Source organism: Antennarius striatus, chromosome 20 (assembly GCF_040054535.1).
Source record: "Antennarius striatus isolate MH-2024 chromosome 20, ASM4005453v1, whole genome shotgun sequence".
NCBI classification, from domain to species: domain Eukaryota; kingdom Metazoa; phylum Chordata; class Actinopteri; order Lophiiformes; family Antennariidae; genus Antennarius; species Antennarius striatus.
In genome coordinates this window covers 8,316,657-8,333,390 of record NC_090795.1, presented here as the reverse complement: position 1 = coordinate 8,333,390, position 16,734 = coordinate 8,316,657, and the positions used below count along the sequence as shown (strand labels likewise).

General features: G+C 39.2%; 2 protein-coding genes across 9 annotated transcripts in view; one reads left to right on the top strand and one right to left on the bottom strand.

Moving 5' to 3' along the window:
* Window positions 1–40: 40 nt before the first annotated feature.
* On the top strand, window positions 41–6,596 carry cd226 (CD226 molecule). Of its 7 annotated transcripts, none has more exons than XR_011033981.1 (7): window positions 41–189; window positions 893–1,216; window positions 1,391–1,771; window positions 1,991–2,093; window positions 2,391–2,427; window positions 2,739–3,100; window positions 3,653–3,934. XR_011033981.1 is itself a non-coding variant. In XM_068304498.1 (6 exons), the coding sequence occupies exons 1-6, from the start codon at window positions 126–128 to the stop codon at window positions 5,097–5,099; spliced, it is 921 nt and encodes a 306-aa protein (XP_068160599.1). In that variant the 5' UTR covers window positions 41–125; the 3' UTR covers window positions 5,100–6,596. The 7 variants fall into 7 exon arrangements, 5 of the variants coding, with proteins under 5 accessions (XP_068160599.1, XP_068160596.1, XP_068160597.1 ...); XR_011033982.1 differs by having other exon boundaries at window positions 3,019–3,100; window positions 3,653–3,930; XM_068304498.1 differs by lacking the exons at window positions 2,739–3,100; window positions 3,653–3,934 and adding an exon at window positions 5,088–6,596.
* A 9-nt stretch (window positions 6,597–6,605) lies between these two features.
* Window positions 6,606–16,734, bottom strand: part of dok6 (docking protein 6) — a 37,313-nt gene continuing 27,184 nt past the window's right edge. The window contains exons 5-9 of one of the 2 annotated variants that reach the window (XM_068304500.1): window positions 14,557–14,746; window positions 13,998–14,136; window positions 12,816–12,921; window positions 7,950–7,982; window positions 6,606–6,760 (exon numbers count right to left, since the gene is read on the bottom strand). In XM_068304500.1, coding sequence (XP_068160601.1) covers window positions 6,606–6,760; window positions 7,950–7,982; window positions 12,816–12,921; window positions 13,998–14,136; window positions 14,557–14,746 — 623 coding nt within the window. The remainder of the gene's footprint in view (window positions 6,761–7,949; window positions 7,983–12,815; window positions 12,922–13,997; window positions 14,137–14,556; window positions 14,747–16,734) is intronic. The other variant, XM_068304501.1, reaches the window with a different exon arrangement.

The following is a 16,734-nucleotide window of genomic DNA, read 5'->3' as shown; positions in this document are numbered from 1 at the left end:
CAGGCAGCTTAAAGTGGGCCACCATGAAGTGTGCCCCAGTTGTAAAGAGTTAGCAGGAAGTGCAGCTTGGGCGCTTCTCCACTTGTCTCATCAATGAAGCTTTCATTCTCTGTCGTTGGGGCAAGATGGAAGCTGCACAAAAGGACCACTGGTACTTAGTGGTACTCATCTGTCTTCCATTTCTTAAAGGTAGGGAGTTCATATCTATTTCTTAAAAGTCTTTAAAATAGTATATTTTATATGAATGTCTTATGTGGCTAAATGGTTTGGCAGTGTTAAAAGTGACAAGGTCCAAAGTGTATAAATAATTTTATACTGTCGTGAGTTCAGAATCTTTAATCACAATAAGTTACCAGATCTGAAAAGTTGCTTTATTTCATTACATCTATATTTAGCCATATTGGCTGGGAAGATGGCAGGAAACTTGTTTTTGTTAGTTTTGCGAGACATTATTATTCTAAACCTGCCAGAGCTCTCCCACGGGCATCAGTGGACTTGAAATCAGTTGTCATTCAGCTCAGATAAAAGGCTTTCAAAACTTGGAGGCTTGATCACTGACTATTGTCAGTTGTGTATGTGTACTAGCTCCAATAAGCCTAATTACCGTTACCCAAGGGATGACCTCAAAGCTGTGAGTAGCTGTGGTAATGTTCAAGTGGAAGAGATTAAGGGGAAAACATCTCTTGTTTGGCCATGTTGCACTGAGGTGAACAGTTTCTCAGAAATGTGTAAATCAGAATGCTTCATGTGAATGATATTCAGTTATAATCACACAGATATGAAATTTTATTGATTGTATTTACAGAATTATTTTGTTCATTTGAAATGATGATTTTCCAGTTTGGCAAGATTCTGTTTATGAGTTGAGTAAAATAAAATTCACTCCATTCAGTTGCTGTCCAGCAGAACGGTGTGGTTACTGTTCGTCTGGAAGAAGGGATGGTTCTTGAATGTTTGTGTCCCTGGGACGGCAACCTCAGCATGGTGTCCTGGACCAAAGTACCACAAAAGGACCCGGTGGCCGTTTTCCATCCAGAGTACGGCATGGCCTTTTCTCACCATTACCGAGAGCGGATTGAGTTCCTGAGAACAACTCACATGGATGGGAGTATCTCCATGAGGAATGTTACTCACCAGGATATCGGGCTTTACCTCTGCTCTGTTCAGACCTTCCCACAAGGCCCCTGGACGAGAAACATTCAGGTGGAAGATTTAGGTACGGTTATGGAAGAAATTAATGATTGAAATTTTGAGCCTCTTAAATCCCTGCCCTTCCAAAAAATGACTAAAATCAACTACTGTAATTGATCTGAAATTAAACTTACCATGCTTTCATTTCTATATAGCATTGCGATTTCTTCCTTTTACTAAAATTTTCCTTGTTTTGTAGATGAGCCCCCGGAAGAAGAGGATAGTGCAGAGTCTCCCACCTCAGAGGTGATTCAGACAGACACAGAGCTGGTATCGGAACAGAACAACAACCTGACCATCACCTGTAAGCACGAGCACCGTGGTACTGTTTACCAGGTCATTTTGGAGAGGATGCTTCATGGCCAGCCCTGGGTCATTATTGGAGTCTGTAAGAAGGTGGAAGGCGGCCTGGTGGGTGAAGACTATAGCGACAGGGGAAGGGTGGACTGTACAGACAACCTGGATGTCAGTCTGCACCTTACAGGTGTGATGCAAGAAGATGGTGGTTTCTACCGATGTACATTCAGCACAGACTCAGGGGTGCAGACCACCACAGTGATGCTCACAGTTCCACCTCCAGGTGCAAAGACATGCAAATGTTCACATACACACTAATGTACATATAGCCTTATGGTCTGATGATAAATTACTTCACATAGTGATTCTTGCAGCAAAATGTTTCAGAAACACACCTGGGTTAGTTCATTGTCAGACCCAAATACTGCTGTTTAAATGAAAAACATTGCTTTCAGGATGTATGGTTTCTTTATGTTGAAAAATTTCTCTGATTTATCTCCAGGTGGATTTAGCCTATCTGTGTACACTATGTGTATTTACATTGGGACTGGAGCTGCTGGGCTAATTCTACTCATTGTATTTGTCATACTAGCAGTGAGACACAGGTAAGACCCCCACAGTGTTTTTTTTTTCTTATATGTGAATATATTGTGAAAAATAGGTCCTCTATCTATCAACACATTAATTTATACACCAAGACTTAGATTTTTGATGGTTTAAACAAAATGAAAGTGGACATAAAATAATGGGGTGATTTCTTTGCTTTCACACAAAAATCATATCAGAGTTTGTTTTCTACGACCTTTGAATGTTTAGACCACATTTTGTGCCCAATCTGCAAAATAAATGTTGAGACATTTGAATGAAAACTTTTAAATCCACTTTTTATTTTTCTCCAACAGTCATCACAGGAAGAGACTGCATTCTTCTCACAGACAGGTGAGCATCATATACCTCATCACACCTGCTTTTGTCCTTACACAAGACTCTTACCTTCTCTTCAAACATGCGCTTAATGATGAAGCCCTCCTTGTTTGTTTGAACACATCCTCTCATCATGTGTGCACCTGTATTGTACATACGCTGGCTGACTTAACCTACACTGCTTTTGATTCATCAATACTGGTATAACTTTTGAATGATGGACATTTTTCTTAATTTTAATTTTGTTGTTAGTCATTAAATGGTCATCTCTCACATGTCCTTGTCTAACACCTCATATTCTAATAACATCTTCCACTTATTCACAGCCAAACCTCTATGAGAACGTCTTTGTGAGTCCAAAGATGACTTCCAGGCAGACTAAACATTGCCCAGTTTATGCCAACCTACAGACTGTCCGATCATACAAAACTAGTTGTCGTTTTCATTATCATTGCACAAGGATAGATAAAAAGTGATGTGTGTGTGTGTGTGTGTGTGTGTGTGTGTGTGTGTGTGTGTGTGTGTATTTTGATCTGTCACTGTTATATTTTTCTCAAATTAGTGTACGTGTGAGCAATGAACAATTTTGATGATATTTTTAATTAGATGCAGAGATCAAGCTGACACTGATTAATATTTATACGTGGGTTGGAAATGAGTCGACAACCTGGAGCTCTCAGAAAGCTGTGTGAGTCACACCATTAATTAAAATGTAGCATGTACGTCATAATTACTGTTGAGATAATATTTGTTTTGGGAAAAGCAACATTTGACAGTGACTGTTGTGCACAAAGAGCAGACAAAGGCCAGTATAATCACGCTTTTCACATCCCTAACTGCAGACTAAAAGGACTGACAAAAGCTTGTGTAATTGGTCTCCTTTCACTGTCATCCCTTCTGGATTCCATTCAAAGCCTGACGATGGCATCTAATCATCTTACGGAAAAGAAAAGCAGTCACTCAGCACTGTACCATAGCTTGAGACTGCAGCTTTCCCTTAAACATCTCTCCGTCAAGGATGACTGCGTTCTAGTCACAGCAAGCTGTTATTATGCAAGCTTAACTCTAATTAGCTAATCTGGTGCTGATGATTGTCTCTGTCTCCTATTTATTGATTGTTGTGAGCCAAAGTGTATTCCTGTTAATTCTAATCAATACGTGCTTCTGTGAATCAATATTTAACATTAGTGTTTTAAAGTGTGTTATTTGTGTGTAATATGTAATATATTTATCTCCATAGAAATGGAGGCAATGGCAGAACCAGTAAGGGACATGCAGGCTATCCTGCAAGAAAACAAGACATATGGAAGAGCTAGAAATGTGGAACATGAAGGGACAATTTGTGGTTTGGGATGTCAAGTTTTTGCCTTCTTTTGTCATTGGCAAAACAGTAAAAACTGCAACAATCTGACTGATACTGAATGGGTGAACGGTAGTACTGACAATGACATGTAAGGTTGCAAATCCCTTCATATGGTATAAATAAAGCATTGCAATATTCACCTTGTTGATTCTCTGATGTTGGGGTGTGATAATGGTAAAGGGACTCTTTCACTTGACAACCATCTTTTAGAAACCACATGACTTCAGTTGACAATGGAACATCCTGTACCATTAACATGGTTTTGAATTCATAAATGAGTAATGTGACAGTTTAGAAACTCTGCTCAGTAATTTCAAGTAATAAGGTTTACGTCAAGACAGAGCTACAGTATACTAGACTAACGACTAGATATTGTCCTGAAACTAAGATAGCTAGCTGCTGGCAACATTTCTCCAGAAAACAATCTCTTTTTGAACTCAAAATCCATACAGATATAACAAAACGTGCTAGTACATGATAGAACATTCAATTTATTACCATTTCATCATCAAAAACATTACATATGTACATTTAGTGAAAACTGTAGTCCTACACTCAATGCATTCAAAGTGCTATTAACATATAATCTGACAGTAACAGAACGGAACTCAAACCATGATGGGCACAGACACAACCATATAGAAACATTAACTGTTATGACAACACATTGTACCTTTTAATTAAATAAAAGACAAAGAACTTCAAATGATAAAAACAGTCAATTTGAGCTTTCTGCATTCTCAGTAAAGCTCTAACACATATATTTATCTAACCACACTTGAGCTAAGACTCAAGACAACTAGGGTAGAGATGTGGCTGGATGACTCTTTTTACTCTACTATGGGTAATGTAATGCAAACTCATCGTAGATGGGCATTTTGTTTCAAGCTCAACTAATATGAAGTTGAGCTCTTTAAAATACAACATACGAAATAAAGTGACAACACAAAAAAAGTGCTTCAACTAGTAGCTCCATTCCTGCAAGAATCTAATAAAACAAAAACATTTAACTGACTGCTTCACAAACTGATTGTCATTGGAATCTTCCTTGATTCCAAAACTTTTCCAGGGATTTCTGTCATTGAGTTATTTGTCTTTTCTGTATCAGTCACATGTAACAAAAAAGGAAGACGGCTCTTACCACAAAGTTCTAACGCCATACACAAGTGTGTCTGATAAACGACCACAAACATTTAAGGGCCGTTGTTCTCCACTTTCTAAACGTGTGGTTGGGTTTCAGGTGTGGCGTAGCATCTTACAGCTGTGTTACTGTGTTTAAGAGAAACTTAACACCTTTCTAAATGTTTTGAAGGTACCAAGTTAAATTCCCATCCCACAACGGAAAACTCAAAGCCCAAAGATGACGCTTTGGTTACATGTCACACTCTACGGTCTGTGTCAGAAGGCACTTGAGGAGGACAACGCCATGAACATCGTCTACACAGAGGTGGAATTTCCAAACTCACATGCTACAGAAAATGACCCAATAACATATGTTTTCTGCTGATTTTGGCTAAAATTGTGGTGAGAATAAAAAATAAATAAAATTTCCACAGTAGTTGCTATTGGATGGAAGACAATAAAATGAGATACCAGAGGTATAAGGTATAAATACTGATGCTGTCAGGCTTCTGTGTGGTTTAAGTTGCAGTCTGGGATCAATTACAGAATCAGTTTTTAAATAAATAGTTGAACAATTTTGAAAATGCACATCTTAAGAAATGTAAAATGATGATATTGATACCTTTCTATGATAAATAAGATGTTGCCCACCAGAAGCTCTAAAGCTCTCTTTTTTTTTTTTAAGCTTTAGACAGATCCCAGCTAACTCGTTCCAGGATTTGTGCTAACCCAAACTATCTGCTGGCTTTGCTATCATATTTACGGTAAAGACATGAAAGTGTTATTGATGTTCTCATCCAACTGTTGGCAAGACAGCAAATTTGCTTCTTACATAAATTAATGATTTTTCCTGCTGACTTTCACTTGTTTCTGTATTTTTGTTGTATTTTATTGATTCCTGCAGTTAAATACACTGAAGCTATTTTATTTTTAATTTTCACAACATTTTGCTTGCTTTCCTGCTGCTTTGCATAACATACTCGGTCACCAACACCTCTTCCTTCCTCTTGTAAAAAAAAACAGCCATCATACTGTGTAGGGCTGAAGAAGGAAGCTATTAGAAGCAAATTGCTCGAGTTGGCAGTTTAAAGAGGGTTGCATTCTATCATTTCCAACATTGACAATCCACTCCTACACCCTTAAAGCACATTTTTAAAGGTTTTTTTTTTTTTCTTCATTTGATGGTTATAACCAATTAAGTGTTTCAGCTGATACATCACTATCAGAGTCCGATGGTTTTTGTGTAAGGCATTGATCAATTTCACAGTCTGAGTGGGAGAGAAGAAAAGCAATATGGGAAGATTTTGTGTCCAAAAATGGAGGTGGTTCTCTTGAAATGGGTGCTGATGAGGGACCTCATCAATACCAGAACGTAAGCCTTTTTTAAACATTTTTTCTGTAGTGGAACTTGGTATCTACTGTAAGTGTCTCCAACCTTCAGTGAGGTGTAGTGCAGTGGTTTAAGAAAAAGTGTCCATCCAGCTTCAACAGCATAATGAATAAAATCTCACAAGTCAGATTTTTGGTGCAATTTTTGAAGATAATGCTGTCACACATTACACAAAAGAATCAGGATCCTTTTTTACGTACCTTTCGCTCTACAGTTGACACTACTGTTCACCATGAAATTATATGTTCACTATACACAGTTCTACATTCTTTTTACAGTAGTGGGTAATTTGTCCAGGTTCACTGGAACAGTTCTCCGTCATTGAAGTGTTCTCAAGCTGCAACTGGATTCACAGCCAGTAGAGGGCGATGGCACCTCTTCTTGGTGCTGGCTCCCCTCCTGTTCTGGCTCATCAGACAGAAAGCTGGGGAACGTTTGTGCTCGAGGGATGAAAGTCATTGTCAGGCTACTTTCTGTGAAAAAAAAAAAGATGTAGGTGGGGTCAGTGGAGCACTTTTATAGCTAACTGAAATAATCTTGTGTTACATTTAACTGGCCTTTAAATTAAAAGCAACATATCCTGTTTCCTGAGGCAAAATGTGCAACATGCAACTGTTGCTTGGCTACAAGTCTGTATCCTGTGCTAATATGTGCACATATGTCTTTGTACATATTGTGCACACACACAAAGGAATAATACAGGAGGACTTCAGGAATAATCAAGGCATTGTTGAAGCTCTTTCGAAGGTGTTCTCGTGTAAAATAAAAACATAAAACATAAATTGTTTAATTGTGATAAAAATAAGGGCAAATAAACCTTTCAATTGTAATAATCAACTTCGTTTCGTAATTTTTTCCTCTGTCATCTTTTTGGACTGCCTCCAATCTTTCTCCACTGTCATCTCTCAGCACCTTAATTTTAATTAATAGGGTCAATTTGTCCCTCAGTTCACAACAGTTAACAGCACCAAGGGGGAGTAATGATACTTGTGGGTGGATGGCTGTTCTGTTCAACTGCGAGGCCATTAATAATATATTAGAATTCTGTTTGGAGTTGTGCACAGTGAGGTACGTTGAGGATAAAGTGGCTGGTATCATGCTGATCATGCACCAAACAAGAGGGAAGTGGCCACTGCTGAATATTGCAAAAGGTGCAACACTGCCACCAAACTCTAAAAATATATGGTACCTGCTAATACAGGCAAGAACACCTGCTGCATGTTGATTCATTTTAAATTCATTTACTTCCATGGATTCATAAAAATGTTATTCATAACTTAAAATGTAAAAGTTTTTCGTACATGCTTCAATGGACTCAAGTAGTACATCCAACTCAATATGACATAAAACCTAAAGAATGATGATCAATGTCAAGTAGCAGGTGTAAGTGTGTGTGTGTGTGCGTGCATGCGTGCATGTGTGTGTGTGTGAGAGAAAGAGAGAGAGATGGGCAAGAAAAGAAGGACAATGAGAATGACAGAGAAAGCACTTTCCTGTGTGAGGAGTGGGAACAGCATGGTGGAGGACACAGAGGGGTTGGTGTGGGTGTGACGAGATGAACAAAACAGTAACTCCAGTAATAGGTGAGTCACACACACACACACACACACACACACACACACACACACACACACACACACACACACACACACAACTACGCACCTCTGTCTGCCAGTCTTTCCCTTCCACCACTTCCTGCAATAAACAAAAAAACAACAACAACAATTTTGAATGCAACTCAGTGCTTGTTGGGGACACTCTCTCCTCCACGCCGTCCTTAATAGATTGCTGAAACAACTGCTGTGCAATCAGGCATATCCTTTTCACCAATCCAATCCTTCCCCTCCACCAAGGCCAATTTGGAAAAAAAAAAGAGGCAGGGAGCCCAGCACAGGCAGAGAGGGTGAAGTAGATCTCATCATCTCCTCAGCCATGAACAGCAGTGATTTTGTGTGATGCCAGACCCCTGATGAGAGCCACTCTTTTGGACAGGAAACACAAATGCAGACACACTTAAACATAGAGAGAGGATGTTGTCAGTACACTCCCCACCCCTCCCATCCCATAAGAGAGTGGCAGAGAGGCAGACAGTGATTTGTCAATGCCTTTTCATTACCAGGGAAGGTCATGTCATCCTATCTGGCCTGGGGTGGCAGCTGCTGGGCTGGAGCAGATAGGACAGGCAGGGAGGGCACACACAGATATAATGACTGACCTGGACATAGAAAAAGTGATTCTAGCAAGCGTGTTGAGACAAACACACACATGTCTGTGACTCCCGTTCACCTGGGACCATAACACAGATCACATTCTAGTAACAGCTGTAACCAGAGAAAGTCAGCTCACAAATTCCAGATTATGCGTGGCTGCAGACATCCTGCTTTGTGCCTTTGTGTAGCAAACCAGCCACAGAGGAAAGAACATACAGTATACAGGTATATATCAGACCAATACAGATTAAAGCTTGGGTCACTTAATTTATATTTTCAGGTATTTATGAATCGGAGAAAAAAATCTTCCAGACATCCACCAGAAGAGGACTTAAACAGTTGAACTCAATTTTACCTGTCTGTAATGAATTTTTCATGTGAGCCAGTTTTCCACATCTACTTTTACCGTACTTTATGTCTCATGGTCAATTGCAGATGAGATAGCGTTATCATCCTGCTCTGCTATCATCTTGTCCCTGTCCCTTTGATACTTGCTCCCTCTCTGTAAAATCCCCTCGTATCACTCCCAGCCGATCAAACTAAGAACGGAGCTCCATCCGTTTTAGAATTGCTAATGCAGCTGCGCTAAACTGCACAATGGAATGCAGAGAGAAAGAAGAGTGTGTTTGTGTGTGACATAGCAAAATAAATAAATAAATAAAAGCAAGTCCAAGTTTTTTAAAAAAAAATTACAAGCATTCTTGTCCCTTTTCCATTCCACTATTAGAGCTGGTAATTGAACCATTTCCGACAGGCGTAGTGCGCTGCTTTCTCAACTTGGAAACTTTAAAGTGCACTTATTTGTATGCATCAGAAAACTCAGAATACAGCAGTTTCACTGAAATGCAAAAGAGTGAACAGCATAAAAAGACGAGAGGAGGAATGCAGCGGAAAGCAGTTATACTGTCTTTGTGTATCTGGAAATTAAACCATCTGTTTTAGCTATCCTTAACAAGGTGAATGCTTTAGGGAATGGATTTTACTTCATATTGTTTCAAAACGATCAAAGCTTAGTGTGACTTTGTTCCACGCGACAATCCCTACTTTCAGTTAATAATAATGCAATAGGAAAATAATACTTCTGGGATATACTTTAGAGATGTATCCTGTGAAACAAGAAACAGATGCAAAGTCTATTAAAACAACACATCTGCTGCACTCCAACAGCAAGATCCCCCATCCTCTGACGTAAGGAAATAAACAAACAGGTGAATAAACCTCAGCAGGACAGGAAACTGGTTCTTAATTATTCCCCTGGACCCGTGAGGTATTTGAAAGCAATCAGAGCATGACTCAGCAAATTGACTGCGCAGATTGGATATTTATCTTGCGTGCAGCAATACAGCCAGGGAGCAAACAGAGCCAGCAAATATTGTCCAAACTTCTGAATTATTTCCCCATTTTGCACTTAAGTCAATTTTGATAACATTATCACTACTGCAGAAATCAAGATACCCATATATCTACAAACTGAAAGCCCTATCAAATTTGAGCACATAGTAGTGCTCAGATTTGATAGGGCTTTATCAGTTTACTAAAATTTGTATAGGACTTATCCTATGTGCTAATGTTTGTTTTTAACAAGGTAAAATTAATGACTTCTACAACTTCACATTTAAAAGCAGGATATACACTAATGTTAATGATTTGTATTTGTTCATGTTCCTGTTAAATCCTTAGAAAAAGAGGTTTTGCACAAGAACAAGAAGAAGCCTTTATTATGCATTTGGAGTTAGTCAGAAATATTAACCCTGAAAATTAACCCTGAGCTTTCAGTTTCACCATGGTGGTTCAATTCTTTCTGGATCACATTGCCATGGTAACCTATGGAAGTCGCACATCTATCCTGATCTCATCACCAGCTAATGAATAATTTATTGTTCATAAAGTGCTTTTGTCCATCCATCCTTCTTGTGATTGTTATACCTTTGTATGAGTGCTTGGAGAAATTGTGTTTGTCAGCTTTAGTGAAGACAACAAAAAGATGGCCTGAGTATGCCGGACCTTCTCTGCAGTACCGACCTCAGATAAATTTACAGTGGATCTTAAGTATCTGTAAAAGCAACTACAAAATCTAAAATGCATTCACCAGAAAATTCAATTATACTTTTGAGATGAAAGTCAATTTCCCCTGGTTTCAACATATGGTGAAAACTGATATCAAGTTACCAAGGATGAGCCTTAATGAACACTTAAAACCAACAAACGTCAGTGTTTTTAGACTGCATGATAATCATTTACATTTTGGGCATGTCCCACGACAAGATTAAGTTATTTCTGAGCATTTATCATCCATATCCACAAGAAATGCTGCTATAACTGAATAGCACACAACCCTTTGTGTGCAGGTTTATTTGAGGTCAGGTACTGGATGAAAGGAAACGAATATTACTGAAAAATCATTTGGAAGACAAACTACTGAGAGGTGGAGACCTCCTGTCTGGACTTCTTGTCTGAGATGTCAAATACAGCACCGGAGAAGGGTCGGGCTCTCCTGACCCCTTTCACCAATGGTGAAGTCAGAATCTCTTTGCTGTCCTGCTCATCCAACTAGACCTTTTCACTACATTCTCAAACATGCAGATGCTTTTCATTTATTCATAGAGGCGAGAAAACAGATGATGAATGTGCAGCAAAAACTGGATGCTGCTTGAGACAAAAAGGCCTACAGGTGATGACCCTGAGGTGGAAGCACCTCTATTCAGTGTACGTGAGTAAAAAGAAAAAAACACATGTTGGCTTTTGAAACGGACAACTAACGTGCTTTTAAACTTATCAGGCCACAATTAAATGATAATGAAAAAACCCAGCCTCAGCTTTTTAAAAGAAAATAATGACATCAGACTGACTTTCATCTTTGCCTGCCTTTCTGTTTTGCTCTATCAGTGAAAGCCAAAAGCCCCATAATCCTCCAATAAGTCTACTAATCAACTAATACCATAGACAGAGCATAATCTCATCAGCATGAATCAAGTGCACTCAGGGAACATAGAGAATTGAGCCTGAATGCTACAGTACTTTGGGTGTATGAGACTCCTTCCCAAATTGAACTTGCCTTCTTTCAAGAAAATACAATGTTGTTGTTTTTTTTCATACAGAAAAAAGATTTAAAACCAACTGAATTAAAGCAATTTCATACCAAGTGAGTTAATGATTTAAGCGAAGACTGGAACTAAAAGCCTGGACTGGTCTCTAAGGAGATGAGTCTGTACGTCTGAAATAAAAACACCTCATTTGGAATTAAAATGAAAACGAAACATGTTTGGAGGGTAACACCAATCTGGGTGTGTTACCAGCCCCAGATCTCTGATGATGATACTCTGTTGTAATGAGAGTTTATAATTCAACGCTTTCTGCAGCCCAAACCTAAATGAAAAAAAAATTGATTTCCCACATACTGTCAGCAGAGTTTATTACCAAAACAACATTTCTGTCACGGACCTGTAATGATTTAATTTACAGAATAAAATGACTTTGAACTGGAACCACTGGCTGCAACATCCAATTAAGAGCAATCATATCATCAATGACTGATAAAAACATTGTTGTCCAAAGAAGAATGAAGGAGGAGGAGTTCCAAGTAACGCGATGTAACCTGTGAGATTAGTGTGAATGTAAAAAAGGTCAGGAAGTGTACCTCGTGCTTATCCAATCGCAACCATTCTCCTGTTAGCCAATCATTTGCAAGCTGTTAAACTTTAAATAGAGTCTCTGTCCCTGCTGTCATTTCAATAGGAGAAGATCCTCAGTCCACCTTCACCCCTGGCCACCTTAACCAAGAAAACATCGACAACCCCCTAACCCCTGTTTTTTAGGGGGGTTTTTTTTTTGTTTGTTTGTTTGTTTGTTTGTTGTTGTTGTTGTTTTTTTGGGGGGGGTCTTTCATAACATAAGCACCTAATTCATCAGATGGTTTCCCTTGGTGATGCACTTCCTGCCAAGGATTATGCTTCTGTTTGCAATAAATTTAATTTGATTTTAATTGACTCATTAGATTCTTCCTCTTTGTGGTCTTTCTTGATTGAAATGACTGGATAATTAATAACTTGTGGACAACATTTATTTGTTTATATAATATAAGGTAATTGAAAATGAAAAATTTAGAAGTCGTATGCTAAGAAACGTATCTGAAATCACATCCCATAGCACTGTTGTGGCAGGCACGCATTTAAATTTGTGACAGTGCTCTCTCTCTATCTTCTTGCCTCACCTTGTGTATTTCCATCACCTCATCCAAAGCGCTCCACACATTCCCACTGACACAAACATGTAGAGACACAGCAACAACCTGTGTTTGATAATTAGTAACTTGGTGTACCTTGGTAACTGTAGAGATCTCCCACGCTGTTTTGATGCGTGATGTGCTGCCAGTACGCACTGCGTGGCAGCGAGATGGACTTTGTTAGTGTTTCTCTGGAGTGGATCTGGAACAGACAGAGAGAGCTTACAGTCACTTTCTGTCACTCACTAGAAGTGTTGGGGGGGGGGGGTTGCTTTGGGAATGTCAGGTGTGTGCAGAACAGTATAATACTGATGGAATGACGTATTTCAACTCTGAATAACTATTTCTGCAGACAGGATGAAGATTCATTTGGGATTGTTGTGTCGGCATATTGCCAACAGATGACATGTTTTACATTTTTATTTGCAGCATTAAACTAAAGGCTTTATCTTAAAGGCAGAATACAATGTGAAACTCAATAAATACTTTATATCAATATCTTAATAAAAACTGTTTTTGCATGTTAATTCATCTGTTGTACATCTGCCAGTGGTCAGCTTTGCATTGCCGTTCGGGTGAATAATAGAGGTGAGGATAAAAAGAAGAATTTGGAAATGTTCCCAAATGGTGGGGTCCAAGAGCATGGCCATATGGTCAAGGCTCATCAAACACTAGCCAGGCCTGCATAAATAAGGAATGCGGATAACAGACAATAACAGGGAGGAGGAAATGAAGGAAGGATGGAGGAAGGAAGGAAGGGATAGATGTGTGTCGTGATGGAAGGTGGGAGCGGAGGCTAAAACTGTGGGGAGTCAGAGAGCTACCGGTCCAAGGCAGAACTTTGGGTCATGACCAGTCAGTATTACCTAGAGGGAGATGTGTGTGTGTTGGGGGGGGGGGGTGTGAAAATCATGATTTATTGCTTTTGCTTTCACCTGTTTCTAAAAATAATTCTGTGACCAGCCTACATTGATCAGCTTACAATAACAGACAGTGAACAAATTACTGAAACAATAGAGAAATAGCATGTTTTCTAAATTCACGACCATGTCTGTGCGCGCACATACATTGTCTTTGCACAAGTGTGTTTCTTTTGGCATTAGATACAAAGAAGTTACAGTACCGACAGGATGAAAGCGCTGCACACTATGTATGCAGTAGCTAAGTATCCCTGACACTACAACTCATTATTAGCTATTTTTTATGTTGGCAGGCTGGGATAAAATGATTGGCCTCATTGTGAGCTGCTGTGGGTATCATATAAATGTACCAATGTACCTGGGAGCTCTTCTCCATCTCCTCCATCATCCTCTCATGCTGCTGGGCAATGGCCAGAGTGGCCGAGTGGACCCTCTGGTAGATCATCTCCCCCTCCCTCGTCTGGAATGTGAACAAACCCTCTCCTGTATCACACATCCTTCGCCATAAACACCCCCCCACACACAGACACACACACACACACACACACACACACAGAATGAAAGAAGTGTGCACACTTTAATCGCGCTAACTCATGGATTGCTCATTTACAAATATGCAAGTTTGAATATGCACAACAGGTACGCTGATGCAATACCCCACTGAAGTCAAACACAAATGTTCAAGTACAGACAGTCCACAAACAAAGACACACTCTCACAAAGGCACCTGTCACATCAATGCCTGAAGGGCTCAGCAGCAAACGATGTCCTGGGATGTTTTCAATATCCAAAGTTGCTTGGTGAAAGTTTTTATGACACTTCCAGAACTTTTATTCCTTCCAAACAACCAACAGTTCAAACACAGACAAACGCACACACAAAAATCAACACACATAGTTATATTTATGCACACACACCTTCCAGACTCAAAAGTAAACCAGGTGGAGTCGCGTCCGTATCTGCGCAGAGAGCTGAGAGGCCACATGACTAGCTTAAGGCGAGCGTTGTGAATATCCCACAGGTAGATGTTTTCATGAGTGATCTGCATGGTGCACTCCCCATAGATATCCAGGTTAGGGGTGGGCATCAGGTACACATTGAAACGTTCTGAAAAATTGGACAAAAACTTTGATAAAAGAAGTAGAAACAATAATAAGAGATGGAATACATTTAGTCTGACTAGCATCAGGTGCTGGTAGGCAGATGTTATCTTTGGACAATGACAGGATAGCTGTTTCCCCCACTTGCAGATCTGTATTGAGAAAACGCAGATAAGGGTCTGGCAGTCTCATATTAATCATACAGAGATGATAGCCAGAGAAATCTAACCCTTTAACCTTAGCAGGAAGCAAATGCTTTTGTCAATTTTTTTTTTTTTTGAGCAGAGTTTAAGGTGGCATGTTAAAGAAGAGGGACGAAATAAAATTTTCAATTTTACAGAGGATCAGACAGATTCTGGAATAATCTGGTGAATTTTGGGAGAAGGGTGGGGTATGAAGCAAGGAAGAATTCATTAGAATTTGTTTTTCCAGATAAAGGCAAACAGTTTGGAAGTTAATTTAGTTAAAAGGATTGCTGGTGCTTGGGGCAGGTGCTGGGTTTGCTCTATTGTATGCTCTTGCAGTTGTAGCTGTAATTTACTAGTCATGTAATAAAAGCAGTGGAATAACCAGACATATTCATGACAGTTTGCAGGTGGAGTGCTGCAACAGTCGTGTATATACAAAAACCCCAAACAAACACATTATACAACTGATTGTGGTTCAATTTAGATCAAATTTTAGCCTGATTCCCTCTGAACCTGATAGGTTCTGATCAAAAGGGGTAATTACCCTCTGCTTTTGTATATCCAAACATAAAGGTTTTACTTTAGATTATTGGGATAACAACAGGAAAAAATTTTCTACTAAAACAATATGATTTGCTTTTTCTCTATATAGGACGATTCAATTATCAAATCAACATAGAACATTAATGCACAGTAACTACAAAATACTTTTGTGTGTGTTTTTCTTTAAATCTGATGACACAAAGCAACTTTTTAAATAGTATCTAAACTCACCAAGATGGTGAGCTGGATGGAAGGAAGAGGACAAGAAATGAAGTTTTCCCATTCATCTCTGAGACAGGCAGAGGGAGGATAGAGAGAGACAAAGAGCGTTCTCCATAATCTAAAGTAGTTTTCACTAATTATGCTTAGTGATTCAAAATAACCTGTGTGTCTGCAGTGGATATAAAATGGCAACGTCATAGTGTTTCATATTTTTAAAATAAGATAAGATAAGATAAGATATACTTTATTACCCCACACAAGGAAATTTGTCTTGGGCAAGGATGCACTTAATCAGCATCAACGTTTTAAAACATACAAGACAATACAAAGATAGCAGCATTGTATATACATAAAAGAGACAAAACTGCCCAACCAAGAGGATATCACTGTCCTCAATCAATGCCAAAAATACAAGAACCAAGCAAATTCGTAAAACAAAATAAAGTGCATAAACACAATAATATAAAACAGGGCCACAGGTCTAATAGAAATATAAGTAAATATAAATAAAATAAAATGCTAAGCACTGTAGACAGTGTAAACCAACTCTGATCTAATTATCAGCCCCCGGTGTTTGGGGAGGGTTACTAATTGAAACATGGCTGCAGGCTGAAGCCTCTTGAGTTCACTCATACAGTCATCAGAGAGGCGCTGGCTCAGCTTGTCTTCATAACACACAGCAGCAAACCTTTGTATGAGCACCAAACAGCAAGACCTCTGCCACAAGAGGAGAGGAGGGATCGTGTCGTCACCCTTCAGTCAGTTCATCGCAGCGCAGACGAGAATTTGAGCACTGATATCTTTAATAAACGGCGACCGAGTTATATCGTAGAATAAAACTTCACTTCATGGCTGCGGTGAAATGAATTGGGCTGAATTAATGGATGATGCTTTTCAATTACTCGCCTTTTTATGACTTCAAACTGCTCTTCTTTGCCCGTTGCCTTTTCAATTCCCTCCACAAGTTTACAAATTTCACTGTGATTGAGCTCCACTGTGATATCAGTGTCCTGTTGTCTCCTCTCTTTTCAATTTCCATTTC

Bases quoted from the DNA above. Each gene is read 5' to 3' on its own strand.
- cd226 (XM_068304494.1), top strand. From the start codon at position 126: ATGGAAGCTGCACAAAAGGACCACTGGTACTTAGTGGTACTCATCTGT. The intron at 190-892 runs GTAGGGAGTTCA...CACTCCATTCAG, and splicing joins CTGTCTTCCATTTCTTAAAG to TTGCTGTCCAGCAGAACGGT. The intron at 1,217-1,390 runs GTACGGTTATGG...CTTGTTTTGTAG, and splicing joins CATTCAGGTGGAAGATTTAG to ATGAGCCCCCGGAAGAAGAG.